Raw genomic sequence first — 23,834 nt, 5'->3', positions numbered from 1 at the left:
ACCATCCCCGCACGGGCTCGCTCCGCACCCACCAGCCCTGTGGCTGAAGTCCATCCTTGGGCTGCAGGGAGAGGAAGCCACATCTTCACCACGGGGGCAGTGGCCACAGCCCTCCAGCCCTCTTTTTGGAGGCTGAGCCACTGCACAGATGGTAAATGCCCGAGTGGTGGGTTATGTGGGGAGGGACATCTCATAGCCTGCAGATGTAGCTGCTTTCCTCAGAGGCTGGGGAAGAGGAGAGACAACATTGTGGGTCCTGGCCATCACTTTCTGTCCGAGCAGGCACTTTTTTCTATGCCTGTTTAATGCAAATGCAGCCTCTGCCTGCACTCTTTTCTATGCCTGTTTAATGCAAATGCAGTCCCTGCCTGCCCGTTTTTCTATGACTGTTTAATACGCACTGGGCCGCTGGCGTGGCCCCATCCCAGGCTGGAGGCTGGAGGCTGGTGTGTCCTGCCCTGTCTCCAGGCTGAGTCAAGGCCCTTTCCCGGCAGCCGGTGGGTAGGAGCCCCTGAGGCTGGGGAGGAGGGAGTCCACCCCTGCTGCCGCCTCCCTGCCTGTGTGTGCTGTTGGGCAAGGAGAGGTGGGCACTAGCAGCTCCAGGTGTGGCAGGGAAGTGAAGCAATTGTCTACACCCAAAGGGATCACTTGGGTGGATCGTACTACAAGGGAGAGCCAGGCTACGAGACCATGTTTCACAGAGACGTCTAAACCACTGATGGGGTGGGGAGGGACGGACCCAGTTTCAACACACAGACCTTTGCAGCAATTTCCTCGGTGGGGCTGAGCATCCTTGTGCTGAGTCTAAAGTGTCCAAGTCCTTGCAGGGTACAGAGAGAGCCTGGGAGCATCACTGGGTCACCACTTCTGCAGCTGGGCGTTGAACTGCTTTGGTGCTGCCATCACTTGCCTGTGAGCATCCTCTGTCAACACAAAATCGACCAAATACTGTGTCATGGTTTAATCCCAGCCAGCAACTAAGCACCACGCAGCTCCTTCCCCCTCCCCTCTCCCAGTGGGATGGGGAGGAGGAAAAAAAAAAAAGGTAAAACTCGTGGGTTGAGATAAGAACAGTTTAATAACTAAAGTAAAATGAAATACACTATTAAGAATAATAATAATAAAATAATGATAATTGTAATGAAAAGAAATATAACAAAAAAAAAAGGAATAACACCCAAGAAAAGACAAGTGATGCACAATGCAATTGCTCACCACCCACTGACTGATGCCTGAGCAAAGATCCACCCATCCCGGCCAACTCCCCCCCGTTTATATACTGAGCATGACGTTCCATGGTATGGAATACCCCTTTGGCTAGTTCGGGTCAGCTGCCCCGGCTCTGCTCCCTCCCAGCTTCTTGCACACCTGCTTGCTGGCAGAGCATGGGAAACCGAAAAGTCCTTAACTTAGGATAAGCGCTACTTAGCAACAACTAAAACATCAGTGTGTTATCAACATTGTTCTCACACTAAATGCAAAACACAGCACTGTACCAGCTACTAAGAAGAAAATTAACTCTGTCCCGGCCGAAACCAGGACATACTGCTATGGGGTCTTCATCATTAGCTGCCAAAGAAATCTATTCTTTTCTGAATACTTGGGTTTTGTGATTGTTTCAAGAGAGAAAGTCTGATTTTGAGGCAGAAAGTGTAACTTTCCTGCATTGTTCCTCTGTCTTCTTGAGGTTTCAGCACGTCAGCATTCTTAGACTTTCAAAAACACGTCTCAACAGCAGTAACTACCCATTCCTTGTATCCCTGTGCTGGCTCCCAACCCACGCGGCATAAAACCAAGCTGCTCTTCTCTACCTCCCAGAGACCGGAATAGCCCGGTTTCCCGCCGGCTTTACCGGCCTGCCAGCCACTCTCAGCTTATTTTGTTGCAATCCAAAACACACACCCTTCTTCAAGCATTGACACATCTCCCGAGTGTGGACACCCTTCCCGAAAACGTGGGTCTATGTTAGTCTTCCCTAACTGCGGCCAGGAGAGAGAGGCTCCTGCAAGCCTGCTGGTATTTAGGCACCTTGATCTTTGGCGTCTCTGTCACTCCCCTTCGAAGAATGCAAAGACCTGATCCATCTCTTACTGACACTGAGTTTCCATTGCATTACGTGGGACTAACCGTCCTTTAGGATGTATCATTTCACTCATCTTTAGTGCCATAGCCAGAGCTGGAGCACAACACGAATACCAAACCATCGATACTATTAATACACAGAAATCTTGTTTTGTGTGCTGATAACGTTCTGCACATCCAGGATGATATATGTCCTAGTTGCCAGAAAGTTCATTTATTTATTTAAGAGTGGATGAAGACTTTTCCTCTTAGATATAGAAAAGCAGAAAAATATTCTCCAGAAGGTTCTCTCTTCACCGTTATTGAACCACGCCCTGTCCTCTTCATATAAGAAATATTGCCAAAGCCACAATCTTTCATCATGTGGTTCCTTTTAAATAACCTCCTAGGTACTAAAGGTCAGGATGATTTAAAAAAAATAACCTAGTAGTATGAAAGAACTTTTTTTAAATGCAAAAAGACAAACAGAGGAATCCTACGCAAACTTGCCATAAATACAAGGGATGAGGATGATGATGAGTGGAATAAACCACGTTCACATTGCATTCACCTGCTTTACTTTGTCTCAAGTTTTGTTCAGTTCAAAACTCTAATATAAAAGTAGAATTACTCAATTCGTTGCAATTCTGAGTCCATTCTTATAGCCCTTTCCCATAGATTTGTCCTTTGACTCCGCTGGGAATAGTCACTTACACAACGACTACAGCCTTAGCTTTGTAGATATTTTTATCCCTCCTCACTACTGAGCTTATTGCCAATATTGGTTCTACTGTCTAATTAAGGTGAAGGAAGAAAAATGTAAAACTCTTTTTTTTTCAGTTATTTTTGTCCAATTTTTTTGCTCCTCCACATTATTTCGGCAACGAAATATTTTGGAGGGTGGGTATTTCCTACTGTCGTGGTTTAACCCCAGGTGGCAACTAAGCACCATGCGGCCGCTCGCTCACTCCCCCCACCCAGTGGGATGGGGGAGAGAATCAAAAAGAAAAAAAGATCTCATGGGTTGAGATAAAGACAGTTTAATAGGACAGAAAGGAAGGAAAATAATGATAATGATAACAAAATGACAATGATAATACTAAAAGAATTAGAATACACAAAACAAGTGATGCACAATGCAATTGCTCACCACTCGCTGATGGATGCCCCATTAGTTCCTGAGCAGCGATCCGCCCTGCCCAGCCAACTGGCCCCAGTTTATATGCTGGGCATGACATCATATGGTATGGAATATTCCTTTGGCCAGTTTGGGTCAGCTGTCCTGGCTGTGTCCCCTCCCAGCTTCTTGTGCCCCTCCAGCCTTCTTGCTGACAGAGCATGAGAAGCTGAAAAATCCTTGACTTAGTATAAACACTACTTAGCTACAACTAAAAACATCAGTGTGTTATCAACATTATTTTCCTACTAAATCCAAAACACAGCACTACACCAGCTACTAAGAAGAAAATTAACTCTATCCCAGCCAAAACCAGGACACCTATATTTGACTTTTGCCCAAAATTGAATAGTTTCTGATAGTCTGCAGAAGTTGCTGGTTCTTTTTTCTGTAAATATTTGCTTATTTCTGAGCCACAGTTTTGAATTACTTTAAGGCTGAAAATTTGAGCACTTTGAAGGTGATTCACAAGCAAACCAGATACCTCTGCCTTGAAGGTGGCAACGTTGACCCGTACCAGGACAGGCAGGATGCGTGTCTGAGGGCAATGAAGGGTTTGGTTGAATTGAATTCCCCACCACAGCCTGTCGAAGCCCCCAGGACAAGTTGTATTCATGGTCTATGGTGTGTGTGAGTGCAAGTGTGTGCAAGTGTGTGCAAGTGTGTGTGTGGCGTTCGGTTACAGACATGCACGCATTTCTAACCAATTCTTTGAACCTTCATTATCCAGCTCTCTAAACTTTTTAAAAGCTATCTAATACCTGGCTTTATTTTTAAAATGTTCAGTCTATAGCAGACTATACTATTGATTCGTAATTTTACTATGAGAGCATCCATGAGTCACAGTCAGGGACGAGGAATCTATTGTGCTTGGTGATGTGCACTGTGTAAAAAAAGATGATTAAAGAGCTTAATATCTAGTTTCTTCTTTAATTTCCCTCCTACTCCAAAACATGGTGTATTTTCTGGGACCCAAGAGACTGCCTTGCTGGAGGACAAGTGTGTATAAAAAAAGATCTAAAAAACAGGGTTGTAGAAGATTTTGAAATCGTAAGGTTCTGCTTTAAACCCATGGTATTTTTTGATAGCTCAGGGTTGTTTCCACTCTTTGAGAGCACAGCTGGACAGATGACAGCCGAAGAACCTGCCTTAAAGCCCATCTCACCGTCTCCCTCAAATATTTCTGAAACTGCTTTTCCTTTTTCTCAACGAAGGAGAAGCCGACATGGCAGGACAAATCCTGCCCCTGCCCCTGCCCCTGCCCAGGGGCAGCGGAGGCAGCAGGGGCAGCGGAGGCAGCACACTCCTCTCTCCTCCCCGTTCCTCTCCTCCTTTCCACCTCAAGGCAGGGGCAGCCTCACCGCTAGCCAGGGGCTGGCAAAACGTTTGCCTTCCCCTGACTCTGGTCCACAGCCAGGCTGGGAGGAGGGCAGGCACTGGTACCCTGGCAGGTCAGGGTACCCTGAGCACAGCATCCCTCTTCGTGTCACCCCCAAGGCCCAGCTCTGGCTGGTTGTACCCAGCCCTCGCGCCTCCCTCCTTCCCCCACCTCTGCTCCCCACAGCAGCATTTCCCCCGTGCCACGGACACGGGGACCCCTCTCCCACCTGCTGCCCGCCACACACCTCTTTCCTCCTGCAACCTTCCCTGAAAAACAAACTACCACCCCCAAACCCACATTTTTTCCAAGCAACCCTCCCACTTTCTGTTTGCCTCACCCTCTGCCTCATTATCCTGGGTCTCGCTTTTGTTTGTCTTGGCTATTTTGGGCTGGAGGCTCTTTGGGGAAGGGAATACGGTTTAAGTGTCGCCTGCTTAGGATGTGAAGTGTTCGATTCCTTCCAGCTGAGTGAAGATGAATTGATAAATGAGGCATAAACTGGCTGAGAAGTGTCTACCTGAGCGTGGGCACCTGGTTAGCTGAATCAGCTTTAACAGGTATAATGCATTAAACAGATGTAACTTCATGTTTAGGGGAAGAAAAATCCTATTATAAAAGGCACAGGTAATAGTTTAATGCTAAAGTTTCCCAGGAAATCCAGTCAAGGCTATACTCTATTGTAGTGAAGTATAGCATGTTCATATGGTAGCTACAGCATAAACTACACTCTGTGGCTCTGAGCACCTTCTTCAGTATTGTCATTCATGAAGGACCACAAACATTTAGTGTTATTTACAATGAGAGTTACATATAATTAGTTGGAATATGGAAGTATAAATGTATAAATTAAAGAGTACCATGTACTAAGAAGCAACTGTGCTTTTCTCTAGCCAATAGCTCTGTTAAAGTGATTCCACTGACATTTTTTAACTGTACTACTTGATACTATAACTATACTAGCAATTGCTAAATTGTTGTATTAAACAGAGCTAACGTAGAAAGGATTAGGATGGAAGTGTTTATAAGAGGTGTGGGATCCTCTTAGTTTCGCTGCCAGTAAGATGATTATTCTCGTTTTAATACCTACAACACCCCAAACCTCCACACCTGGCAGAGTCATGGAAACATCTGGTCTCTATTTTGCAAATTTGAGACTCTGTTTTTATCATCTTTTAATTATATGTAAAAACAGTTTCTGTTGTAAAAGTATGTAAATTATTTCAAATGAATCAACACAAAACTAGGAAATATTTGTGTGTGTTCAGCACCATTTCTCAGCTACACTGATAAATGAGATGCTAATATATAGTATGTGAAATATAAAAGGGAGTTTATTCCTTTAGGTACAAAAAGTGATGTGAGAATTCAGTGAAAAATGAAACCCAACTATTTTAAAGCAATATGTCCCATTTGTACTCTCTGTAAAGAGAGCACTTCTGATGAGCACCTATCATATGTACCAGGAATTTCTTTTTCATTCTTTGCTTCAGATCCTCTCATCTGTAATAGAGGAATATTTGTCATACAAGGCTAAATGCTCACGGCTTTTCCTTCCTTTACACAAGGGAAAAGAATATGTTGAATACTCCAGCTCTGTTCGCGTGGTTTAAAGAAAAAAAACAAGAGTACAGTCTCTCTCTGCAGCCACCGAAGCCTTTGGCTGGCACTGTGAACGATCACCGGTCCTTAAAATTATGTGAGCTTTTGATAACAACACTCATACACTCCCTGTTCCCTTTTTTTGGGGCCCATCTCTTTGCAGGTGCCTCATTCTGTAGCTGAGGGCAATGGTAAATGATTTTTTTTTTTTATGTGACCTCTCCGTGCTCCCTTCCTTTAAACATAGTGGTGATATGTGAGGCTTTCCAAGCCCATCAGGGCCGTGCATCATCTTTCCTCCATGAAATTACAAGCTGTGGTTAGGGCAAAGGTTGTGAGCTCTCCAAGAATGACACCGGGCCAAGAGTGATGCTGGGCCAAATGTGTCTATGGAGTTGTAATCAGTTGTATCGCAGCCGCTTGAGCCCTCTGAACTAGAACCTTTAATACTTTTTACCTTCTTTTACACCTGTGCAGTGACCATGAAAATCCAGTGCTGGTCAATGTTTACTTGGCTCACATATTAACTACTAGACCAGACAGGGAGTAGCAGAAAGCCAAGGCCAAGATAAGGCACGAAATCCACACGGTCTGTCTTTGTTATCAGTTCCTACTTCAGAGTCAAGAGTAAAACACCAGTCAAAAAGTAAACTTAAAAATTTAATTGTCTTATAAAATAAGATTATGAAATTCGATATAAAAATCCAGCTTCTTAAATATGGTACATTCACTTCCTCACAGAATATTTAAATATTCAGGTCACTTATGCTATATTTTCACCGTATTTGAGTTAAAATCATTGGATAAATTAAAACATCCCTACCAAAAGATACCACAACTTATACAAATAAAACTAAGCAATAATACTTCTTTAAATACAAAATGTAAAGAAATTAATAGCTCTTAGAGCATGCTACAAAATTTTGCCAGAAAAATATATGGGATCATTTTTGTTTAACTAGAAAATATACAGTGTGCTTTTCATTTCTCTTCCTAAAATTCAGTCTCATACAATTTCCATTTAACTTAATAAATATGTACAACAAAAATGTTTATTCCTCGAAGAATATAAATAGCAAATACTGTAGTAGAGCCTGGTCCGGCATTCTTTTCTCATCTAGTGACTATAGTGGGGCTTTTCAACTCTGAATGTGCAAAAATGCAGAATCAGGCTCTTAGTGTTATCAACAGGTTAATAGCTTTTACAAAAGTGATTTTATTAAAAAAGAACCTCCAAAAACACTGCAAAAGACTTAGAGCTATTCCAGTCAGGCATTTCTATAAATATTATGACATAACGTAAGGAAACAACGTTCCAGTTTAATTACTGCTGGCAGTAATTAGGGAAAAATAGTCAGTGGAGAATGAAAAATATCTTGAATTAGACACATCTTACTTTCACTGATTTAATTTGGTTCCCTATCATTTCTAAAAGGAGTTTCTGGTATAATCTATACATTGTAAATCTGTGAAGAAACTTAATCACCTTCTTCAGACTTTGGATGGTTCGTTTCGGAAAGTGGTATGTTTTCAAGTGCTTCAGTCCATACATTAAACCTTTAATGGTGTCTTGGTCGTCATTCTTTATTCTCCACAGATTGAGAAGCTTCAGAATTTGCTCTGTAGGTTGACATAGTTTCATTGTGCGCTCAATATCTTCTTTTCCCACTTTCTTGCCTGGTAAGCTTGCCATCAGTGTGTTGAGATGTTCAAAGGTGAGGTTCGGGTGGCCAATATGCTTTAAGACACTATTTTCGCAAAGATCGATATCTATAGAAAGCAAAAAGAAAAGAGAGGTAAGTACAATGCATTACAACTTTAGCATGGCCTGCAAAAAAACTTCCAAAATTTCAAGGCGAATATTCCTTCCCAATTTTTTTTTTTTACTTTATTTCAAATAATTCTCCCAGCAATGCTTTTTTAAGGCTCTAATTATGAAAAGCACTTAAGATTTTAATTAACTTTGCAAATACAAACAGCCCCAAATTAGAAACAAACTTCATAGCAAGTATTTATTGCTATACGCTTGTTTCATCTATTTTGTAAAATGTTTTGTGTATGTGATAGGACTCCTAATATTTGGTTCCAGTGAAATAAAATCTTGCTCTTCTTCAGAAATGTCTAGGCAAGCTTTGCTAAAATAGTCACTTTGGTTTTTGAAGTATTCTAGACACTTCACAGTCTGACATAAGCATACATACTAAAAAGGAGAGGGGAAAAAACCATTTTCGTAGCAATTTTCAAATCTATTCTGAGTGGACAAAAGCTCGTTCGAATGTGGTAGTTGTTGATGGTGGCTTACATGAAAAGAGTTGGCCTGACTCTCATAAAACCCTTGGTGTTAACATTGCAGCACTATTTCACCTTTGACACCTGTCTTGGCAGATTCAGCACGAACAAAGCGGTGAATTGGCATGACAAATAGGTACCAGAAGGGAAAAAGAAGGGAAAGCCTGTCTGTGTATTCCTCACTCCCATGCGTCCCCATTCCGTGAAGAGATGTCCTAGTCCGAGCTGTCAATCTCCACTTTATAGAAAACAAATTGCACTCTCAGTTGCAGGCATCCAGCTCCCTCTAACCTCAGCAGCCACTGCTCAGATATAACAGTGGGAAACATTTTCCCCACTTGATAAAAATTCTTCATATGTTGTGCAGTCTCCAAAGGGGATCTTGGCTGTGACACTACACACGCTCCCAAGGGGGCTACAAGTCTGGGAAGAATTCAGTCCTCGACTGATCAGGAGAAGCTGAATGCTCTTTCTGCTTCCCCTCGACTTCACTGTGCTTACTGCATCCATAAATCTCAGTCAAGCCCTGCAGGTCCTCCTCAGAGCATAACACATCACCGGGAGGTATTTGATCCCAAGCAATTTTTAAAATGCCATTTAGAAGGTTGCTTTTAATATACATGCTATCAAAATAAGGTACCTTGAATAATCTTCTTGACTATATCCTGTTCTTTGTTTTGCTGCTTCCATAATTTCAAAAGCTGGAAGGTCTGCTCTTGAGTACTGTGCCTTTGTTTAATCCTTTCGATATTTTCTGTGCTAACCTTTGTCCCAGGCAAACTGTCTGCTAGTATGTTCAGCCAGTTAGGTGTGAGCTGAGTAGGGACAGCAAACCTGAAAAAAGCCTCTTCGCACAGGGTTACATCTGAAAAGAGAAAGAGAAAAAGAATATGTCAATTGTTCTGATCTGTTACCCTGCTTGTCTCAGAAAAAAGAGCAAGCAGCAAGGATGATAAGAAAAAATGTTTAAAAAAGAAACTAAGAAGTGGTCTTTATAGTGCTGCTGCTCTCTGTGCTTGAGTTCCATTTGATCTGACCTACAACAATTAAAACTCTACTATGGCCATCGCCATAGCAGGCAAATGGCTAACAAGCTAGATATTTTTATCATAAATGCTAATACATTCATTTCAACTATAATTAAAGGTATGTTTTCAGAGCACTCTTCCTTAATACGATACATACCTATTCCACATTTTTGAGGTGTCATATCTGTATTTTCCTGACAGACGTTGTCACGAACTGCATTTCCCTTCAATGCTATTTTGAAACCCAGTGCACTACAGTTTGTGTGCTTTACACAGGCTGCTTTGGATGACGTTTCATTTGAGAAAAATCCTTCTGGACATCTCTTACATACAGTGTCACTCTCAGGGGTACCTGTGGAAACAGGAAAACAATGCATCCAATTACATATAACCTCAACTGTGAAAAAAAAATACAAGAATACAAAAATAAAAGAAAATATTCCTTTCCAAATTGTCATGCTTCTGCTTTTCATGTTGCTGATCTATGAAGGAATCACGTTTAGAAAAAAGAAAACCACTTTAATTTTTAAAAACGAAAAAGATTCTTTAAGAGAATTATGTTCCTGCTGGAGTAATAGAGTAAATAGTACTCTTACATACACTTGTTACCAACTTTAAAATCAGTAATTACTGATTAAATCAGTGATTTAGTAAAGTAATATCTTTAAATCAGTAATTACTTGAGTCTATTCAGACATTACATGATGTCTGACCTTCATCCTTCAACTGTACAAATATTCTGTAAAATAATTAAATGGCACAAGAAGCTGCTCTAAATTGCACTCTGTAATATCTGCCCAGAACCTTACTCGAATGGGTTACTTTAGTTCTAGCTAAAAATATAACCCAACTAAATATCAACTGAAGACCCTCTGAAAAGTACTTTCCCTGCTCAAATATTAAATTATACAGGAAAACAGAATTTCAGTAACATTTTTGAACTTTTTTCTGGGCTCGAATAGAATATTATTAAAAGCAAAGAAAGTAGATTGTCCAATATAGCAAAAATATTTAATATACATACATATGTTTTTCTTGGTCTTTTACTTTTATAAGGCATAGTTTTACTTCAGAATCAAATATATGATACAACAATAGAATGACAATACATAGTTCTATCACATTGACAACGAGGAAGAAAATTAATGCATGAAGCCTGAACTAATGCATACAGTCTAACCACCAGTGGCAGGAAAATAACACCACCAATAATTGCTGTATATTCACTCTTAATTCATCTTTATTCAGCCAACATTTAAGCAAGTGCCTAAAGTCTAATATCTAATATTGCATTATTGAACATGAACTTAAGCACATACTTAAATTTTTTTTTAAATAATTGGAAACTATATTTGAATAAGAAAATGCCTCCATCTAGTGTATTTTGGAAGTATTTACATGTGGATGCTTATTTTAATGCTAGCTTTTAAGTAAATTTTATTTATTTTGGGCATTTCCTTAGAGAAAAAGAGTACGAATCGCAAGTTTTCAACGAGCTGTGAAATAAAGAATAATACTTGCATACACCTGACCTAGCACTGCTTTCATCAGACAACAAGTGAAAACAGAGGAGAAGTTTTTAGTTGTTGTGCATCTGAAAAATCAGAGATTCTGTACATTGCAAAACCCCCCAAAATCCTCTGCTTTCTGCAGCCAGCGCCCAACCTGCAGCAACAGCGTCTGCCCTTGCGTTTTCTTGCACAATGTGCGCTGCCTGCGGCTCTGGGCTGTACGAAACTCCAGCCAACACCTGCACCTGAGCAGGCAGCAATTAGCTTTTCTGAGACATCTGAATTTTTAGCAACTTTCCCTGCTACAGACACATTGCTGTTGTGCTCTGGCAACGAGGAAGGGGAAGAAAGGACAGTCCCTGCAAACAGTGCGTCGTTCTGCTCAGAGCTTCCCGTATAACCTTTGCGGCACAAGAGGGAAATAAACCGGGTAATCCATCAGCGTTCTCAGGGTTGAGCAGAAATTCACCTCCCAGCTTTGCCAGCTTCTTCTTTGCTGCTTATCTGGCCGCCCTTGTTCAGGGCACAAACCGCCGCAGCCCGGCTGCCCTTCCGCCGCTCCCTCCAATTCGCCTGGAATCCCCCATTCTCCCCAGTGAAACGGCAGCCGCTGCCGGGGAGATAGCGCTGCCTCGTAGCAGTGCTGCTTCCCCAGCACATTGCTGCTAAAAACTCTGCCGCGTACAGGGCTGACTGTGGCAGAAAGGAACAAAACCTTAATCTGCACTCACAAAAGGGGACTACCGAAGTAAAGTGATCTGCCCAACGTAATCATGAGCGACCGGCAGTGGGGAAACACATTTCTAATGCTTTAACCTTTGAATGAGACACTGGACCACACCATCTCCCTGTGTGGCAGTGGAAGCATATTTTTCTACACTTCGGTTTTATTTCACCTGAATTTGCATCATTACAAAGTTCAAGGCTATCATATGGCAGAAAGCAGGAACACAGTGTGGTCCATGCTTATTAAATTCTTAGTCAATGCCTCACCTCAAAAACTGACTATTGACACAGGGGGACGCAATTATTTTTACAGTGTTTTCATTCCTTTTTTGAGGTCTGCTTGGGTTTAGCTGGTTCACTCTTGATGGTCTTTTCAAAACCAACTTTCCAATAAATTACACGATTCAACAATTTCTCTTCTTCCAAAGTTTGTTTCGTTTTGAATGGAGGGATTCATATTTGTCTCCCACAGTTTCACTGTGCTCACAGGGATGCAGCAGGCTGGTTGCTCAGACAATTTATACTTCTTTGTTCGTCTCCCAAACAGGCTTTCTGAGAACTTTGTTTCTGGCCCCTTTTGACTTGCTGCCGAGGTATGGTGGAACCTCATTAACCCAAGCCCCTGGGTATAATGATTTAGGTTAATGAAGGTTTATAATATGGAAATGCAGTAGCTGCCAGTGGAAATGCTTAACATTGGCAAGGGCGTCAGGGTAATGCTTAGTTAACCAATTACTCAGGGACTAGTGAGCAGTTACAGCAGCGACATTACTCCTTACGTCAAAGTTATTCTCCAATGAGATGTTCATAACCCAAGAAAGGACTCCCAACGTGTCGTTCAGCATAGCTTTAAAATGTACAGGCCAGCCCGAGTGTTTCTCACTGTATATACGTAATTCCTAGGGAAGTAATTCTGTAGTGTGGTGATTGGTTGCCTACGGGTTCGTGTCTGAGATGCTTTGATTTCCTGTATTCCCTTCCTCGGTGCTCTTCTCCAGGCAGTTATCAATCTCCGGTACAATGACAGTTTACAGTTCTTTCAGGCTGTATTAAATACTGGAGCTAAACTGGGCCATGACATTTGCCAAATGATAAATGATGTGTTTTGTTTTGAGAGAAGGACTTATTATTGGTTTAACAATTTATGTTGTCTTAAATGAAGAATATACTCCACTGAAAAGCGCCGCTTCGCTCTGTATCCCCACCAGACATACAGCACAACGCCAGCCTGCTTGACAAAGAAACAGTTGTTTGTTTGATAATTGTAACGGTTTCCCTAAGAGTTCCACTTAGGATGCTGATAATTAATTATTACCACATATTGCTCTGATGCTAGAGCTATATTAATATTGTTATAATTATACACTTGGTGTCAAACACGTAGTGCTCCTGGTGTTTGTCAAGATATACAGTTGCTTGAAACAGCAGATTTCAAAATGAAAAACATTATTATTTATCACACACACAAATACTACATTCCAGATAATGTTCCTTTAAAAGAGGCAATCCATCATGTTTCTCATTAGAGTGCAATTTGCTACATTTGCTACTGCCATTAAGATATATATTACAGTAGGAGCAGGGTATTCCACTGAGAAATGTTCCTTTGGCTACAGTCCAAATGATGCAGACTAGGAACAGGTTCAATTGGCTTTACAATTTACTGTCCTGTAATTTCATCTGGACGAGCCTCTTTCCTAATCTTGTAACTGCCACGAGTCGTCGACGTTCAGTAGAGCTCTAATTAAGTCTGTGTGTATTGACAAGCAGTACATACCTGGCTGTGCAACGCCGAACCCCGGAGGACACTCCGTGTGCTTTAAACAAAACTCGAGCTCCAGGTATCTGCCGTCGACGCACTCGCAGACGCGGTTCTGCGTGCTTGTGCACTCCTGCTTGATGTACTGCAGCTCTTTGCAAACGGTGCTGCAGTACTGGCATTCATCATTGCTGTTCCACTCTTCGGCGTAGTACTGATCCGGACATGGGGCACACTGCGTCGGGCTGGTGGCTGTACAGTGCTGCTTTACGTAGCTCCCAGGAGGGCACTGGTCACACAGCAGTTGACGAGATGTCCCTGGGTCGTAATGGGGATACTTGGGGGGAGAGTCATCCTGGATGGTCCACTTAACAGAAATGTCCAACAGCTAGCAACAGGGAAATAAAACATCGCTCGCTTTAGTTCTAGTTTTAGACCATGGTCACAAAGAAACCTACATTTTAATGAGTTTATGAGTCTAATCACGTCGCTATCTTCAAAAAAACGTTTGTGTTGTTAGAAATTTGTAAAATATTAGCCAGCTTCCGGACTCTCCCATGTCTATCTTAGAATGGGAAAATTTTAGGATCTTATCCAGCAAATCTTCCCGACGTAAGTACTTCCTTGTTCTTCCAGAGATGTAGATCCTATTCTTCTCCCATTTACACCCTTTTAATATCACTGGGCAATAACCTTTTACCGCCTGGCACCAGAGAACCTGGCCTATTAGTTTCACTGGCAACATGCTCAATGCATAGCAAGGTGGGGATTACGCACTCCTGTGTTCTTAAGTATCAAGTACTTCAGATGCAAAAGAAATGGTATCTGAGCACACAAATCTGACCAGCGTACTGCACCATTACAGCAGATACCTTTAAAGGTGATTCCTTACAATATTTCTTTTTACCAGCAATGAATGGCTAGAACAATATAGGTTACTTTTGAATGCCTTCCATTTAATCTTGCACTGAAATGCAGCAGCTCTGGGGATAAAACATGGCAGCTACGTCCGGTATGAAGATGCAGCTTCAGACAGAGGCAAAGAATGCTGCAGTTTATGAAGGGCACATTAAAGACTTAATCACACGAGCGGGAAGAGGCCAGGCTAATGCTTTCACTTCCTATCTAAAACCACAGGCTTACGGCTGTCATGATGACCTGGTTCAGTACCGGCACACGTCATGACCACTACACTTCTGCTTCCTGCAACAGTCTGCTTTGCTGGTGCGATTTGGGATCTAGCGATCTGAGATGACCCTGCCCTTCTGCAGAGACAACCTCCATATCACGTCATTTTGGTCTTGTAACTGAATATTTAGTTCTGTGATTCCACCAGCCTATCAAAAAAATAACTTTTGGGTTTACTCCCTACGTACCACCCCGAGCCCCATGGGGTCTGCTGGCAGCTCACTCTCCCCACTGAGAACCCGGCTCTGTCCCAGCACTGCGTGACCAACATGCCACTTCTCTTCTAAAACTTGTACGTTTTATAAAGATGAAAGTAAACTGGCTCTGAATGAAGATTTTTTTCAATGTATCCATTCAAATTATAGATCCAACTGACTTGTCTTTGTTGCTAATCCCAGTCAGCTAACACAGAGTTGCCAATTCCATTCAAAAACGTATTTTCCTCTTTTCCAATGCAGATGTCCCCAAAGTGTAAGTGGAATTAACTCTTTTTATTCATTCAGACACTGTACTTCCTAAAGAGGCTACATCTCAGGGCCTCACTTCTGCCACAGCATGGCACTTCTTAAGTGATAGTCTTATTAAGGTTGGAAAGGACAATTTAATCGTTCATCTGCATTAACACAAGTCACAGCGTTTGTACCAAGTAATATTAGGTGCTTAAATTAGGAACTCTTACTGCTTAAGAAAATATTCTTAAGTGCATTCTCCTGTTGCCTGTCTACGAACCCACTTTTTATACAGCTATACTCAGACAGGCTGAAGAATGAAATGCAGATAGTATGGATATTCCCCACGGCCTCTTCTAGTTACCCTTGACTAAGCCCTGTAACTTGTCCGATCTGTGATTTCTACAGGTGGAGATCCCGCTTTTTCTTGTGGTCTCAATGCACAATCTCTTCCATTCTGAGTAATTCCTTATTAGTCATTGAAGTTTGATGTACCACTCCATTTTTCTTAAATGACTGGATCTGTTTCATGTGATCTATTTAACAAGAGGGTGCAGCACATTTTTTAATAGTGAATGGCTTTCCATTGATGAAAAATGTACCCACCCTTGGTAAATCTACAGCTATTCGTCTAGTAATAAAGAAGTCCTGGTAATCCCATTAATTGTTGATGTGAACAGTCAGGTTTTCTTCTACGTTTTTTATTCAGTAATAGATAATACAGCATCCCAGAGTCCAAGACTTGCATGGACACACACATTCCCTTCACAGAACATAACACACTGCAACATCTGGCACAGATGCTACAAAGACAAGCATCAACCCACATTTCATGCAGATGTCTGTGGAAACCCAAGACAATACCCAACGCAGATGAAAATCTGACACTGAAAATGATTAGGGACAGCAACCAGACATGCAGGCAGCAGTCCTGTGCAGAAACGCCAGTTTTCCTGCTCTGCAATGCATGGCTCACAACAAATCCCAAGCTGTCACTGCAGCAGAATCTGCTTCTCTGGGTCATGCCTCTGCCCTTGGTGACACATTTTCAGGTGCTGAACGGTTAGGTGGACCATTTCACGACTGCTCAACTCTCCTCTGCAACATGCAGGAGCAAGAACAACAAGATTTTCTCTATTTTCCTTACTCAGTCATTTACATTGGAAATCATATATGAGGTAAGTGAGAAGTTTTGCTGCAGGGGATGATTCAGGATTAAAAATAATTCAAATTCAATAATCAGGGTATGTGAGCATGGGGTTTTGGAGGGAAAAATGGAGGCACTTGCTTCCTGAAGAACCTACAGCTATCTGAAGCAAGCCAATAAAAAGTGAAAACAATTCAACACAATTTGAGAGGAATTGATTTAAAAAATTGAGCAAAAAAATACTTGAAAAATACGTGTGTGAGACCGTGTGAAGTTTTGCCTTTGGAAGTACCAATAGCTATGAACTATTAATGGCAACCAGAATACTATTAATCTAAATGAGCATAACCAATAACCATAATAATAGGATTAATAAATCAGCATCACTAAAAGGATGATCAGTCTTTGCATTTGATTGTTTGTGTTTTTAAAAGAAAAGCACATCACACCTGTCTTCCCTTCTTTCCCAGAAACACACATTATGTAGCTGCAGTAATCCATCGATCAGTGGCTGAGCCATATGTATGCAGGATCCAACTCTTTTCTTTAGTAAACAATTATGACAAAAGATTCTTCAGTCAAACTAAAGCTATACATGCAATCAGTATCTCAGCATTTTACCAGAACATTATACACAGCATTTTCAACATAGAGCTAGATTACCATTACTATTACTATTTGACTACTATGATCCCATTAGTACAGTGAGCTGTGCAACTCATTGCCACAGGACATTGTAAACGGCTGAGTTCAAAATGTTACTTGACATAGTAATGGAGGAAAATAATAAAGGGCTATTAAACATAAACATCACCTTTTGATCAGGAAATCCCAAACCACAAATTGCTTGAGTCTGGAGGTGTTTTGGAAAAATATCACTATTTTTCTGCCTTTTTCTTCCATCTCTTCTATGCATTGGTTATCAACCCCTGCCATAGACAGCATATGGGGCACTTCAGGGCATTTTTTCTGGATTTTTTTTGCTTAGACCCAGTACAGCCATTAGTATGTTGTTAAGTACATTTCTAGACTCCAGTCCCCGATACTACACTTCTTCATAAGACTACTGTAGGTCCCTTAATAATACTTAAGAGAATAGATCTGCAAGATTGTCTTCCATGCAGACTGAAAACACCTAGCACACGTGAGTATTCTGAATATTAATATGCAGCCTGAAAATCAAAAGTTATCCTTGAACCTACATCAAGTGCCACAGTAAAAGCAATCTATTTTTCAGAAGTTTTGCAAAAATGCAGGAAGAATGGTGGAAGGTAATTAAGTATAATATTTACTAGTTTTACTGCAGCAACGTGGCACAAACAGAATGAAAAGACTCTTCTTGTCCCCCAGCCCACAGAATAAGCTAGCGGTGAACATCACTAAATTGTCCTTTCTCCTGGCCTAAGACACACTGAATTTGTGCTTACATTAGCAAGTTGGATCACCTGTTACAGCAGATTTGTAGAGCAAAACAGATGGTGTCGAGCACCTGACATCCACATTATGCAAGATTCAGAGGGGGTATTTTGGACTAACTTCAGTCTGCTCTCATGGACTGAGCGTGCATTAGTGGTTACAGTGCATCTGGTGCGTCTCTGGAGTCCGTCTCGATTTACTTTCATTAATCCAGTTTACTTTTGTAAATCCACTTTGTGCACTCCAAGTCTGCTCTGACGTGCAAACTAAAATACAGTAAACAAGGATGATCAGGAGAGGCCCTTCAAAAGCATGTTCCCAAATCAAATTAAAATGGTAATTAAATGCATTTTATGTCATTCCTGACATTTCTCCTCCTCAACTATGCTATGACCAACTTGGTAGCAGATTCTCAGCCACATAAAACCTCTGATTGACCTGAATGCCCCTACTTAAAGGTGGGCTGTGTACTAAACACCTGAATCTCTGCTGTAAGAAATAGCACTATTTGAGCACATGAAAATGCCATGATCAGAACTTCCTAGTTCTGAACATTGATCTTACCAAGAGCTTCACAGAAAGCACGATTTCTCCTATAATCATGCTGGCACTGGCCTGTTCTGCTCTTGCTGGAGAAGGCAGCATGTTCCAGTTTGAAAGGAGAAAGAAACTGGAAGTCTGGTTTCAGTTTACTGGAATCAGAAGTAGGGGTAATGAGCATGTTCACCCTTTAACCCTTAAGAAACCAAAGCTGGAGTCTATCAGTGCTACACTTGGCCGAAGTCATGGATTTGTCATTCAGAAGATGGCGTAAAATTCTGTTCATCCTTGTTTAGGAAAGGTTAATTCAGCCTGGAAGAGGTACAGAGAAAGTTTAGAAGGAAATTGAGAGCTTCATCTTGAAGAGGATCTTGACTTGTTCAATAGCTTGGCAAGTCAAAACGGTACCTATAGATTCAGTACAGATAGACAGTGAACACACAGAGAGAGAACAACTTTCTCCGTTAAAGGATAATGCTAGCAAATGAAAAGGGGATTCTCTCGTCAGAGGAAGTTTAGGAACAGCCTTTTACTGAGAAGCAGGTGCAAGAAACCCAAGGAGTTTAAATATAGCTCTCAATGCATTTCTGAAAGCAAATACGCCATTTGGTTTCCTGGAAGAGCTGAGGAACGGACTGAAAAGATCTAGGCAGTTTCTTTCAATTTTAAATCCTAAGCAAATCCTTTATATCCCAACACCGATGGAAGCCAATGATACTCAATATCTCGTTCATCTCAACAAATTAACTGTTAGTCTGATTCAGAATGCACTCAATTGCAAACGGTTTTCCTAGGGGTAGTGAAATGCAAGGCTCAATTTAAAAAAACAATCCCAAAGGTTGGAGTTTTTTGTTCTATGAGTACGAAATGCTATCAGTAACAAAATAATTACAACAAAACAAAAAGAAAACAAAATCTGTTATCATTAACTACATCTATCAACCTACTGGCTGAAATTCAGTTCCAGTGTCATGGGCTCAGTTCTGAAAGGACTGAAAAACTCAGTCCTCATCCATCTCCCTAGGCCAAATCCTAGGTACCTCTCAGGATGGCTGTCTCTGTGTGAGGAACTGGGATGAATTGTAAATACTGAAATACAAGTCTAGTGTAAGTCAGTGTCATGCAAGTAAATACTTAGAACTTATTCAAAATGAGTTACCCAAGGTTAAAAAGCAATTCTTTGATTGTGTCACTCAACACATTAGGCCTGAAGCTATATTTTTCCATACCATCTTTATGTCAGCATACACAATGCTAACATAAAAGGCCTGTGCAGTCTATTTATTTGAGCCCTTAGAAGATGCTTTTGAAAGAGAAATAATGTGATTGTAAAATTTCTTTTCAGATCTTGGGCATGAAAAAAGTACACGCCCTTTTCTTTCATCTTTAAATGTAAGGCAAAGAGCCGCTTGCTTTTTCTTGTTGAATTAAAATGAACTGGAAGACAAAGCACATAAAGCAAAAATCCTTCAAGCATCATCCCCTTAAATCACTGCTTTGTGAGAGAAAAGAAAGTGGCTTTTCAGCATATGAAAATATTATTATATAGCTTGGCTTTGTGGTTTTGGGTTGTAGACCAAAGGAGAATGTTTAATTTGCTGAGAAAGATAAATCTGTTTCTGTTTTGCATTCCACAACTATTCCGAAGCATATTTTCCTGCGTGATAAATAATCATGCAAGGCATCTGTCAGATTGCTCCTAGTGTTTGCATTGGGTTCAAAGTAAAACCTCACAACTCTCCTACTTTGCTTTCTACACAAAGTACTTGGACAAAGCTAAGGCAGTAGGCCTTCACTTACTCTCAGCCCTTAGGCAGAATGCCTCACTGAAATCATGCACAGACCCCAAAGAAATCCCAGTGGCAAAATATAGCACTGAATGATATTAACGAGGTCTTCCTAATCAATAGCTTGTAAAATCAAAACAGTATCTCTAGATCCAGTACATGACAGTGTCATGCTGAATCAGATCCATGGCCATCTATTGCAAATAACTGTTGTAAAATATTTGTCATCTAGGGAGAAAGGACTCCAATCCATCTGGGAGATACTCAACTCTCATCTTCCTCACCTTGCTGTTCTGGGGGGCCCCATGCAATCACCGAATTTAACCTCTTTGGGCCAACAGCTATGCAGCATTGCTTACCCCATGAGTTGCTGCAGGCTCACTTAGAGCACAGCCCAGACAAAGCACCTTTCGGCAGACCGCAGCTGAGCGTCAGGTACACAACGAAGACTAAAATGGAGCTGTTTCGCTGGTTTGAGTTTAACTTACAGAGCTGTTCCACCATTCTGCCAACTGCTTCAATGCAATCCACTCACTTTGGAGATAATGGGACCAACTTTGGTATGGAAGATGCTTTATAAAGTGGAGGCTGCTCTTTTACATCAGGAATATAACGAGTGACTCTCCTGAGCCACCTGTATTCAAAACTGAGGCTATTAACCACTGTCTTCATTTCTCTGTCAGTAAAGCAATATGTCAACAATTCAAATCTTGTAGAGACTTTGTGAAGCACCATTAGTTGTCATTCACAAAGCAATTTAGCGGTCTAAACTATTGTTTCATTTTCAGTGGTAGGAAAATGACATTCAGCTCAAGAGCAGTTTTACGTCGTATCAAAGAAGTGCTAAATCGAGTTTTCATTTATATGAGTTACATTTGCCTTGAAGCTTGTGGAGGGAGAAAGCAGAAAAGACTAACCAGCTACTCACCAAAAGATGTCTTATCCATAACTCATATTTTGGAACAGTATTCACCAGAGTGACAGCACGATTTAGAGCTAACCCAAACCTGGAATGTTACCACCATGACTACAGTCTGCCTTTGCACTGAACAGAATTACTAACAACTGACCATCTAGCTAAACAGTATGTCCAGTATTATGTGCAAACAGATGTTTTTCTCCAGGAAGACCGTCATAGTAGTAAATCTACTAGCATAAAAGTTAAATACAGAAGGAACAAAATTAAAGTTTCTGTGAGATTTGAACAGTGGGTGTTATTTAAATTGTGACAATATCTTTTAAAAATTCTTCTGGTAACCTTGGTGTTTTATTTTTAACCAACACACATGCAGACAGACAGAAAGTAAGTCAGACAGAAAGAAAACTCCTACCCTCGCGGGCTGCAAAGCCACTGCTGCCTACACACAGCAAACCCAACAGGCAGGCCAGAAAAAGCATGTCACATGCGCCCAGAGATCCAAAATAGAGAAAGGTCAAGTTTAAGGGTCAAGATAGTTACGTGACAAGTAACGAGATCCAGCTCTGGGGAATTTCTTTCAATTCAGTCCGATTTCATAACGCTTGTCTGTTTGTAAGCAGTTTTAGTGTTCCAGCAAACAACACGTACATGCTTGCACCACCACAGCAGGTCCCCTTTCTGAAACTTTAGCAAAGAGGCCAAGGCTGAAAGTACATCATGTCCAAAGAGTCTTTTTTAGCTATGGTGTCTCCAAACTAGATTTAAGGTATGTGAGCCAAATGTACACAACTTCGAACTGCTGTTGTGCCTCCTACAAGTGTTCTTATAGAACAGGTACTAAAACTATTTTTCTGAGCTCTAGCACATCTGACAGTACTTAAACTTCACTGATAGTACTTGAACTTCACAATAACTTTAAATAAATTGCTTTTAAATAATAATTTAAAAAAAAAAGAGTAGAATGATGAAGCTCTCTGATATGTACTCCTGCTACTGATGTATTTCAGCTCCGAGACCCATCTGCCAGAGGATTATGCTGAACTTCACCAAATGCTATTACTTTATAGGAGAACAGGCACATTACATTTAATCAAAAACAAAATACTGATGTAATTATTTTATGACAGCCACAGATAAGAAGCCAAGCTGATAACAGGCTATTGCTGAAATTCCCAGATTAACTTCCCGTGCTTTCATATAGACAAAGAAGGCACAACATCATAGATGAGATGAAAAAGTTGTCCTGCATTTCAATTTGCTGACCACGAGCCTGACAATTTTTGCTTCCCTTGCACCATTAATTACTTTGGGTTTGTTTCTCAAAAGCTCTTTCAGAAAGTTGTACAGAGAGTAACAAACATGCATTACTCATCAGATCCTGGAAATCTCGTTGCATTTATAAAGAGCTTTCAAAATAAATGGATCTCAGTTCTAACGCTCTGCCACAACATTAATGCCACTGTACTCACCAAAACAACCCAGGAGCAAGTTACTGTGCAGGCATGCATAACAGCCTGCTCTGAATATTATTTTTAATGTTTTTCTTTGAATGTTTTCTTATCCAAAAGATGAATAGTCTCCAAATAGATGTTACACAGTATCTGTCTGTACGCAGGTTTTAATTAATCTGACATCATACACAATTCCATACAGCTAAATGGATTAAATGACATTTTGAAAGATTTACTGCACTGCTAACATCTTTAAATTTGCATCTGGAAGTATATTGCTAAATTACCAAGTAAACACAAACTTATTAAAGCAGGGGCTTATACCAGATTTAATAACACAACTTTTTCTGTAATAGCTACTGACACAGCTACTAATTCATCACTTTCTTGCACATGAAGCTGAATTTTCTAAGCCAAAACAAGCACCACATGCTTGTGCTTTTTTTTTCTGGAGTTCACAGTGATTTTCCCGGGTAAGAAAGCCAGCCCAGTATCTGAGATACTGACCAGTGCCACTGCAGCAGAGATTACAGAGACAGACAGGGATGAAGCTTTTGTAAATCAAGAACAAACATCCCAGCTTACAGTTTCTATATTCATTCCTAGATACAGTGTTTTGCGTCAGCCCGGTATGATGAAGCCTTACAAAACGAGAGAGGAAGATAGGAAAAAAGGCAAAAGAAAAGCAAATCATGCCACTACCTTAAGAATGGGATGAAAATCCCTGCTGCCCCCCTGGAGCTGGATGTGTCCATCGCACTCCAAACCTCACCAGGAAAGCTCGTCGTGATGAAACAAGAAGGGTTTACCAAGAAAACAGAGAGAAGGCAAAAAAAAAAACCCAAAACCAAAAAAACCCAAACAAAAAAAACAAAACAAAAAAGCCCAGAAGAAAAGCCGTATGCCTTTACAGCCTGATCTCTGAAGCTGTAATGCATCTTAAAGCCTATCTACCTCTCTGAAGGGACTTACCACAAGCGTGCAGCACAGGAACTTGTTCATTGTGGTCGGTGCAAGAAACCTCAGCGAGCTGGGAAATCAGGCAGAGAGTCAGCTCCCGCTCCAGTCTCCTAGCAGCCTGCTTACATCCCCCAACATTAAAGACACGATATATATATAGTCCCGGTGTAACAGGAAGCTTTGGCTCAGCTTTGATCACTCATTCCCTACCATGACCAAACTTTTCTCTCGCGCGCACTCTCTCTCCCCCTTTTTTTTTTTTTAAGGAACCTGTAAAACTTGATGACTTAATGGAACCCTTTGAGTGCTGTAACCACAGACTGGAAAATGCAAGAGGGAGTGTCAGGGGCTGGCCCGGGGAGGGTTTAATTGGGCTCTGTCTGTCTGGCTGGCTGTCCCCCCCTCCTCTCCCCTGAGCAGCTGGCTTGGAGGGGAGACTTACACCC

The 23,834-nt window shown here is 41.1% G+C and overlaps 1 protein-coding gene across 1 annotated transcript; it reads right to left on the bottom strand.

Annotated features, from left to right (window-relative positions):
* Positions 1 to 6,865: 6,865 nt before the first annotated feature.
* TNFRSF11B (TNF receptor superfamily member 11b) lies at positions 6,866 to 23,618 on the bottom strand. Its single transcript, XM_050891949.1, has 5 exons — positions 23,401 to 23,618; positions 13,550 to 13,919; positions 9,693 to 9,887; positions 9,148 to 9,372; positions 6,866 to 7,988 (listed from the first exon to the last, which is right to left on the bottom strand). Exons 1-5 carry the CDS (start codon positions 23,428 to 23,430, stop codon positions 7,600 to 7,602), a joined length of 1,209 nt encoding a protein of 402 aa, XP_050747906.1. The 5' UTR covers positions 23,431 to 23,618; the 3' UTR covers positions 6,866 to 7,599.
* Between the last annotated feature and the right edge of the window lie 216 nt (positions 23,619 to 23,834).

The sequence above is a fragment of the Gymnogyps californianus genome, chromosome 2 (genome assembly GCF_018139145.2).
Source record: "Gymnogyps californianus isolate 813 chromosome 2, ASM1813914v2, whole genome shotgun sequence".
Classification (NCBI taxonomy): Eukaryota; Metazoa; Chordata; class Aves; order Accipitriformes; family Cathartidae; genus Gymnogyps; species Gymnogyps californianus.
Note: the sequence above shows the minus strand (reverse complement) of the source record. Positions and strands in the feature narration are given on the sequence as shown.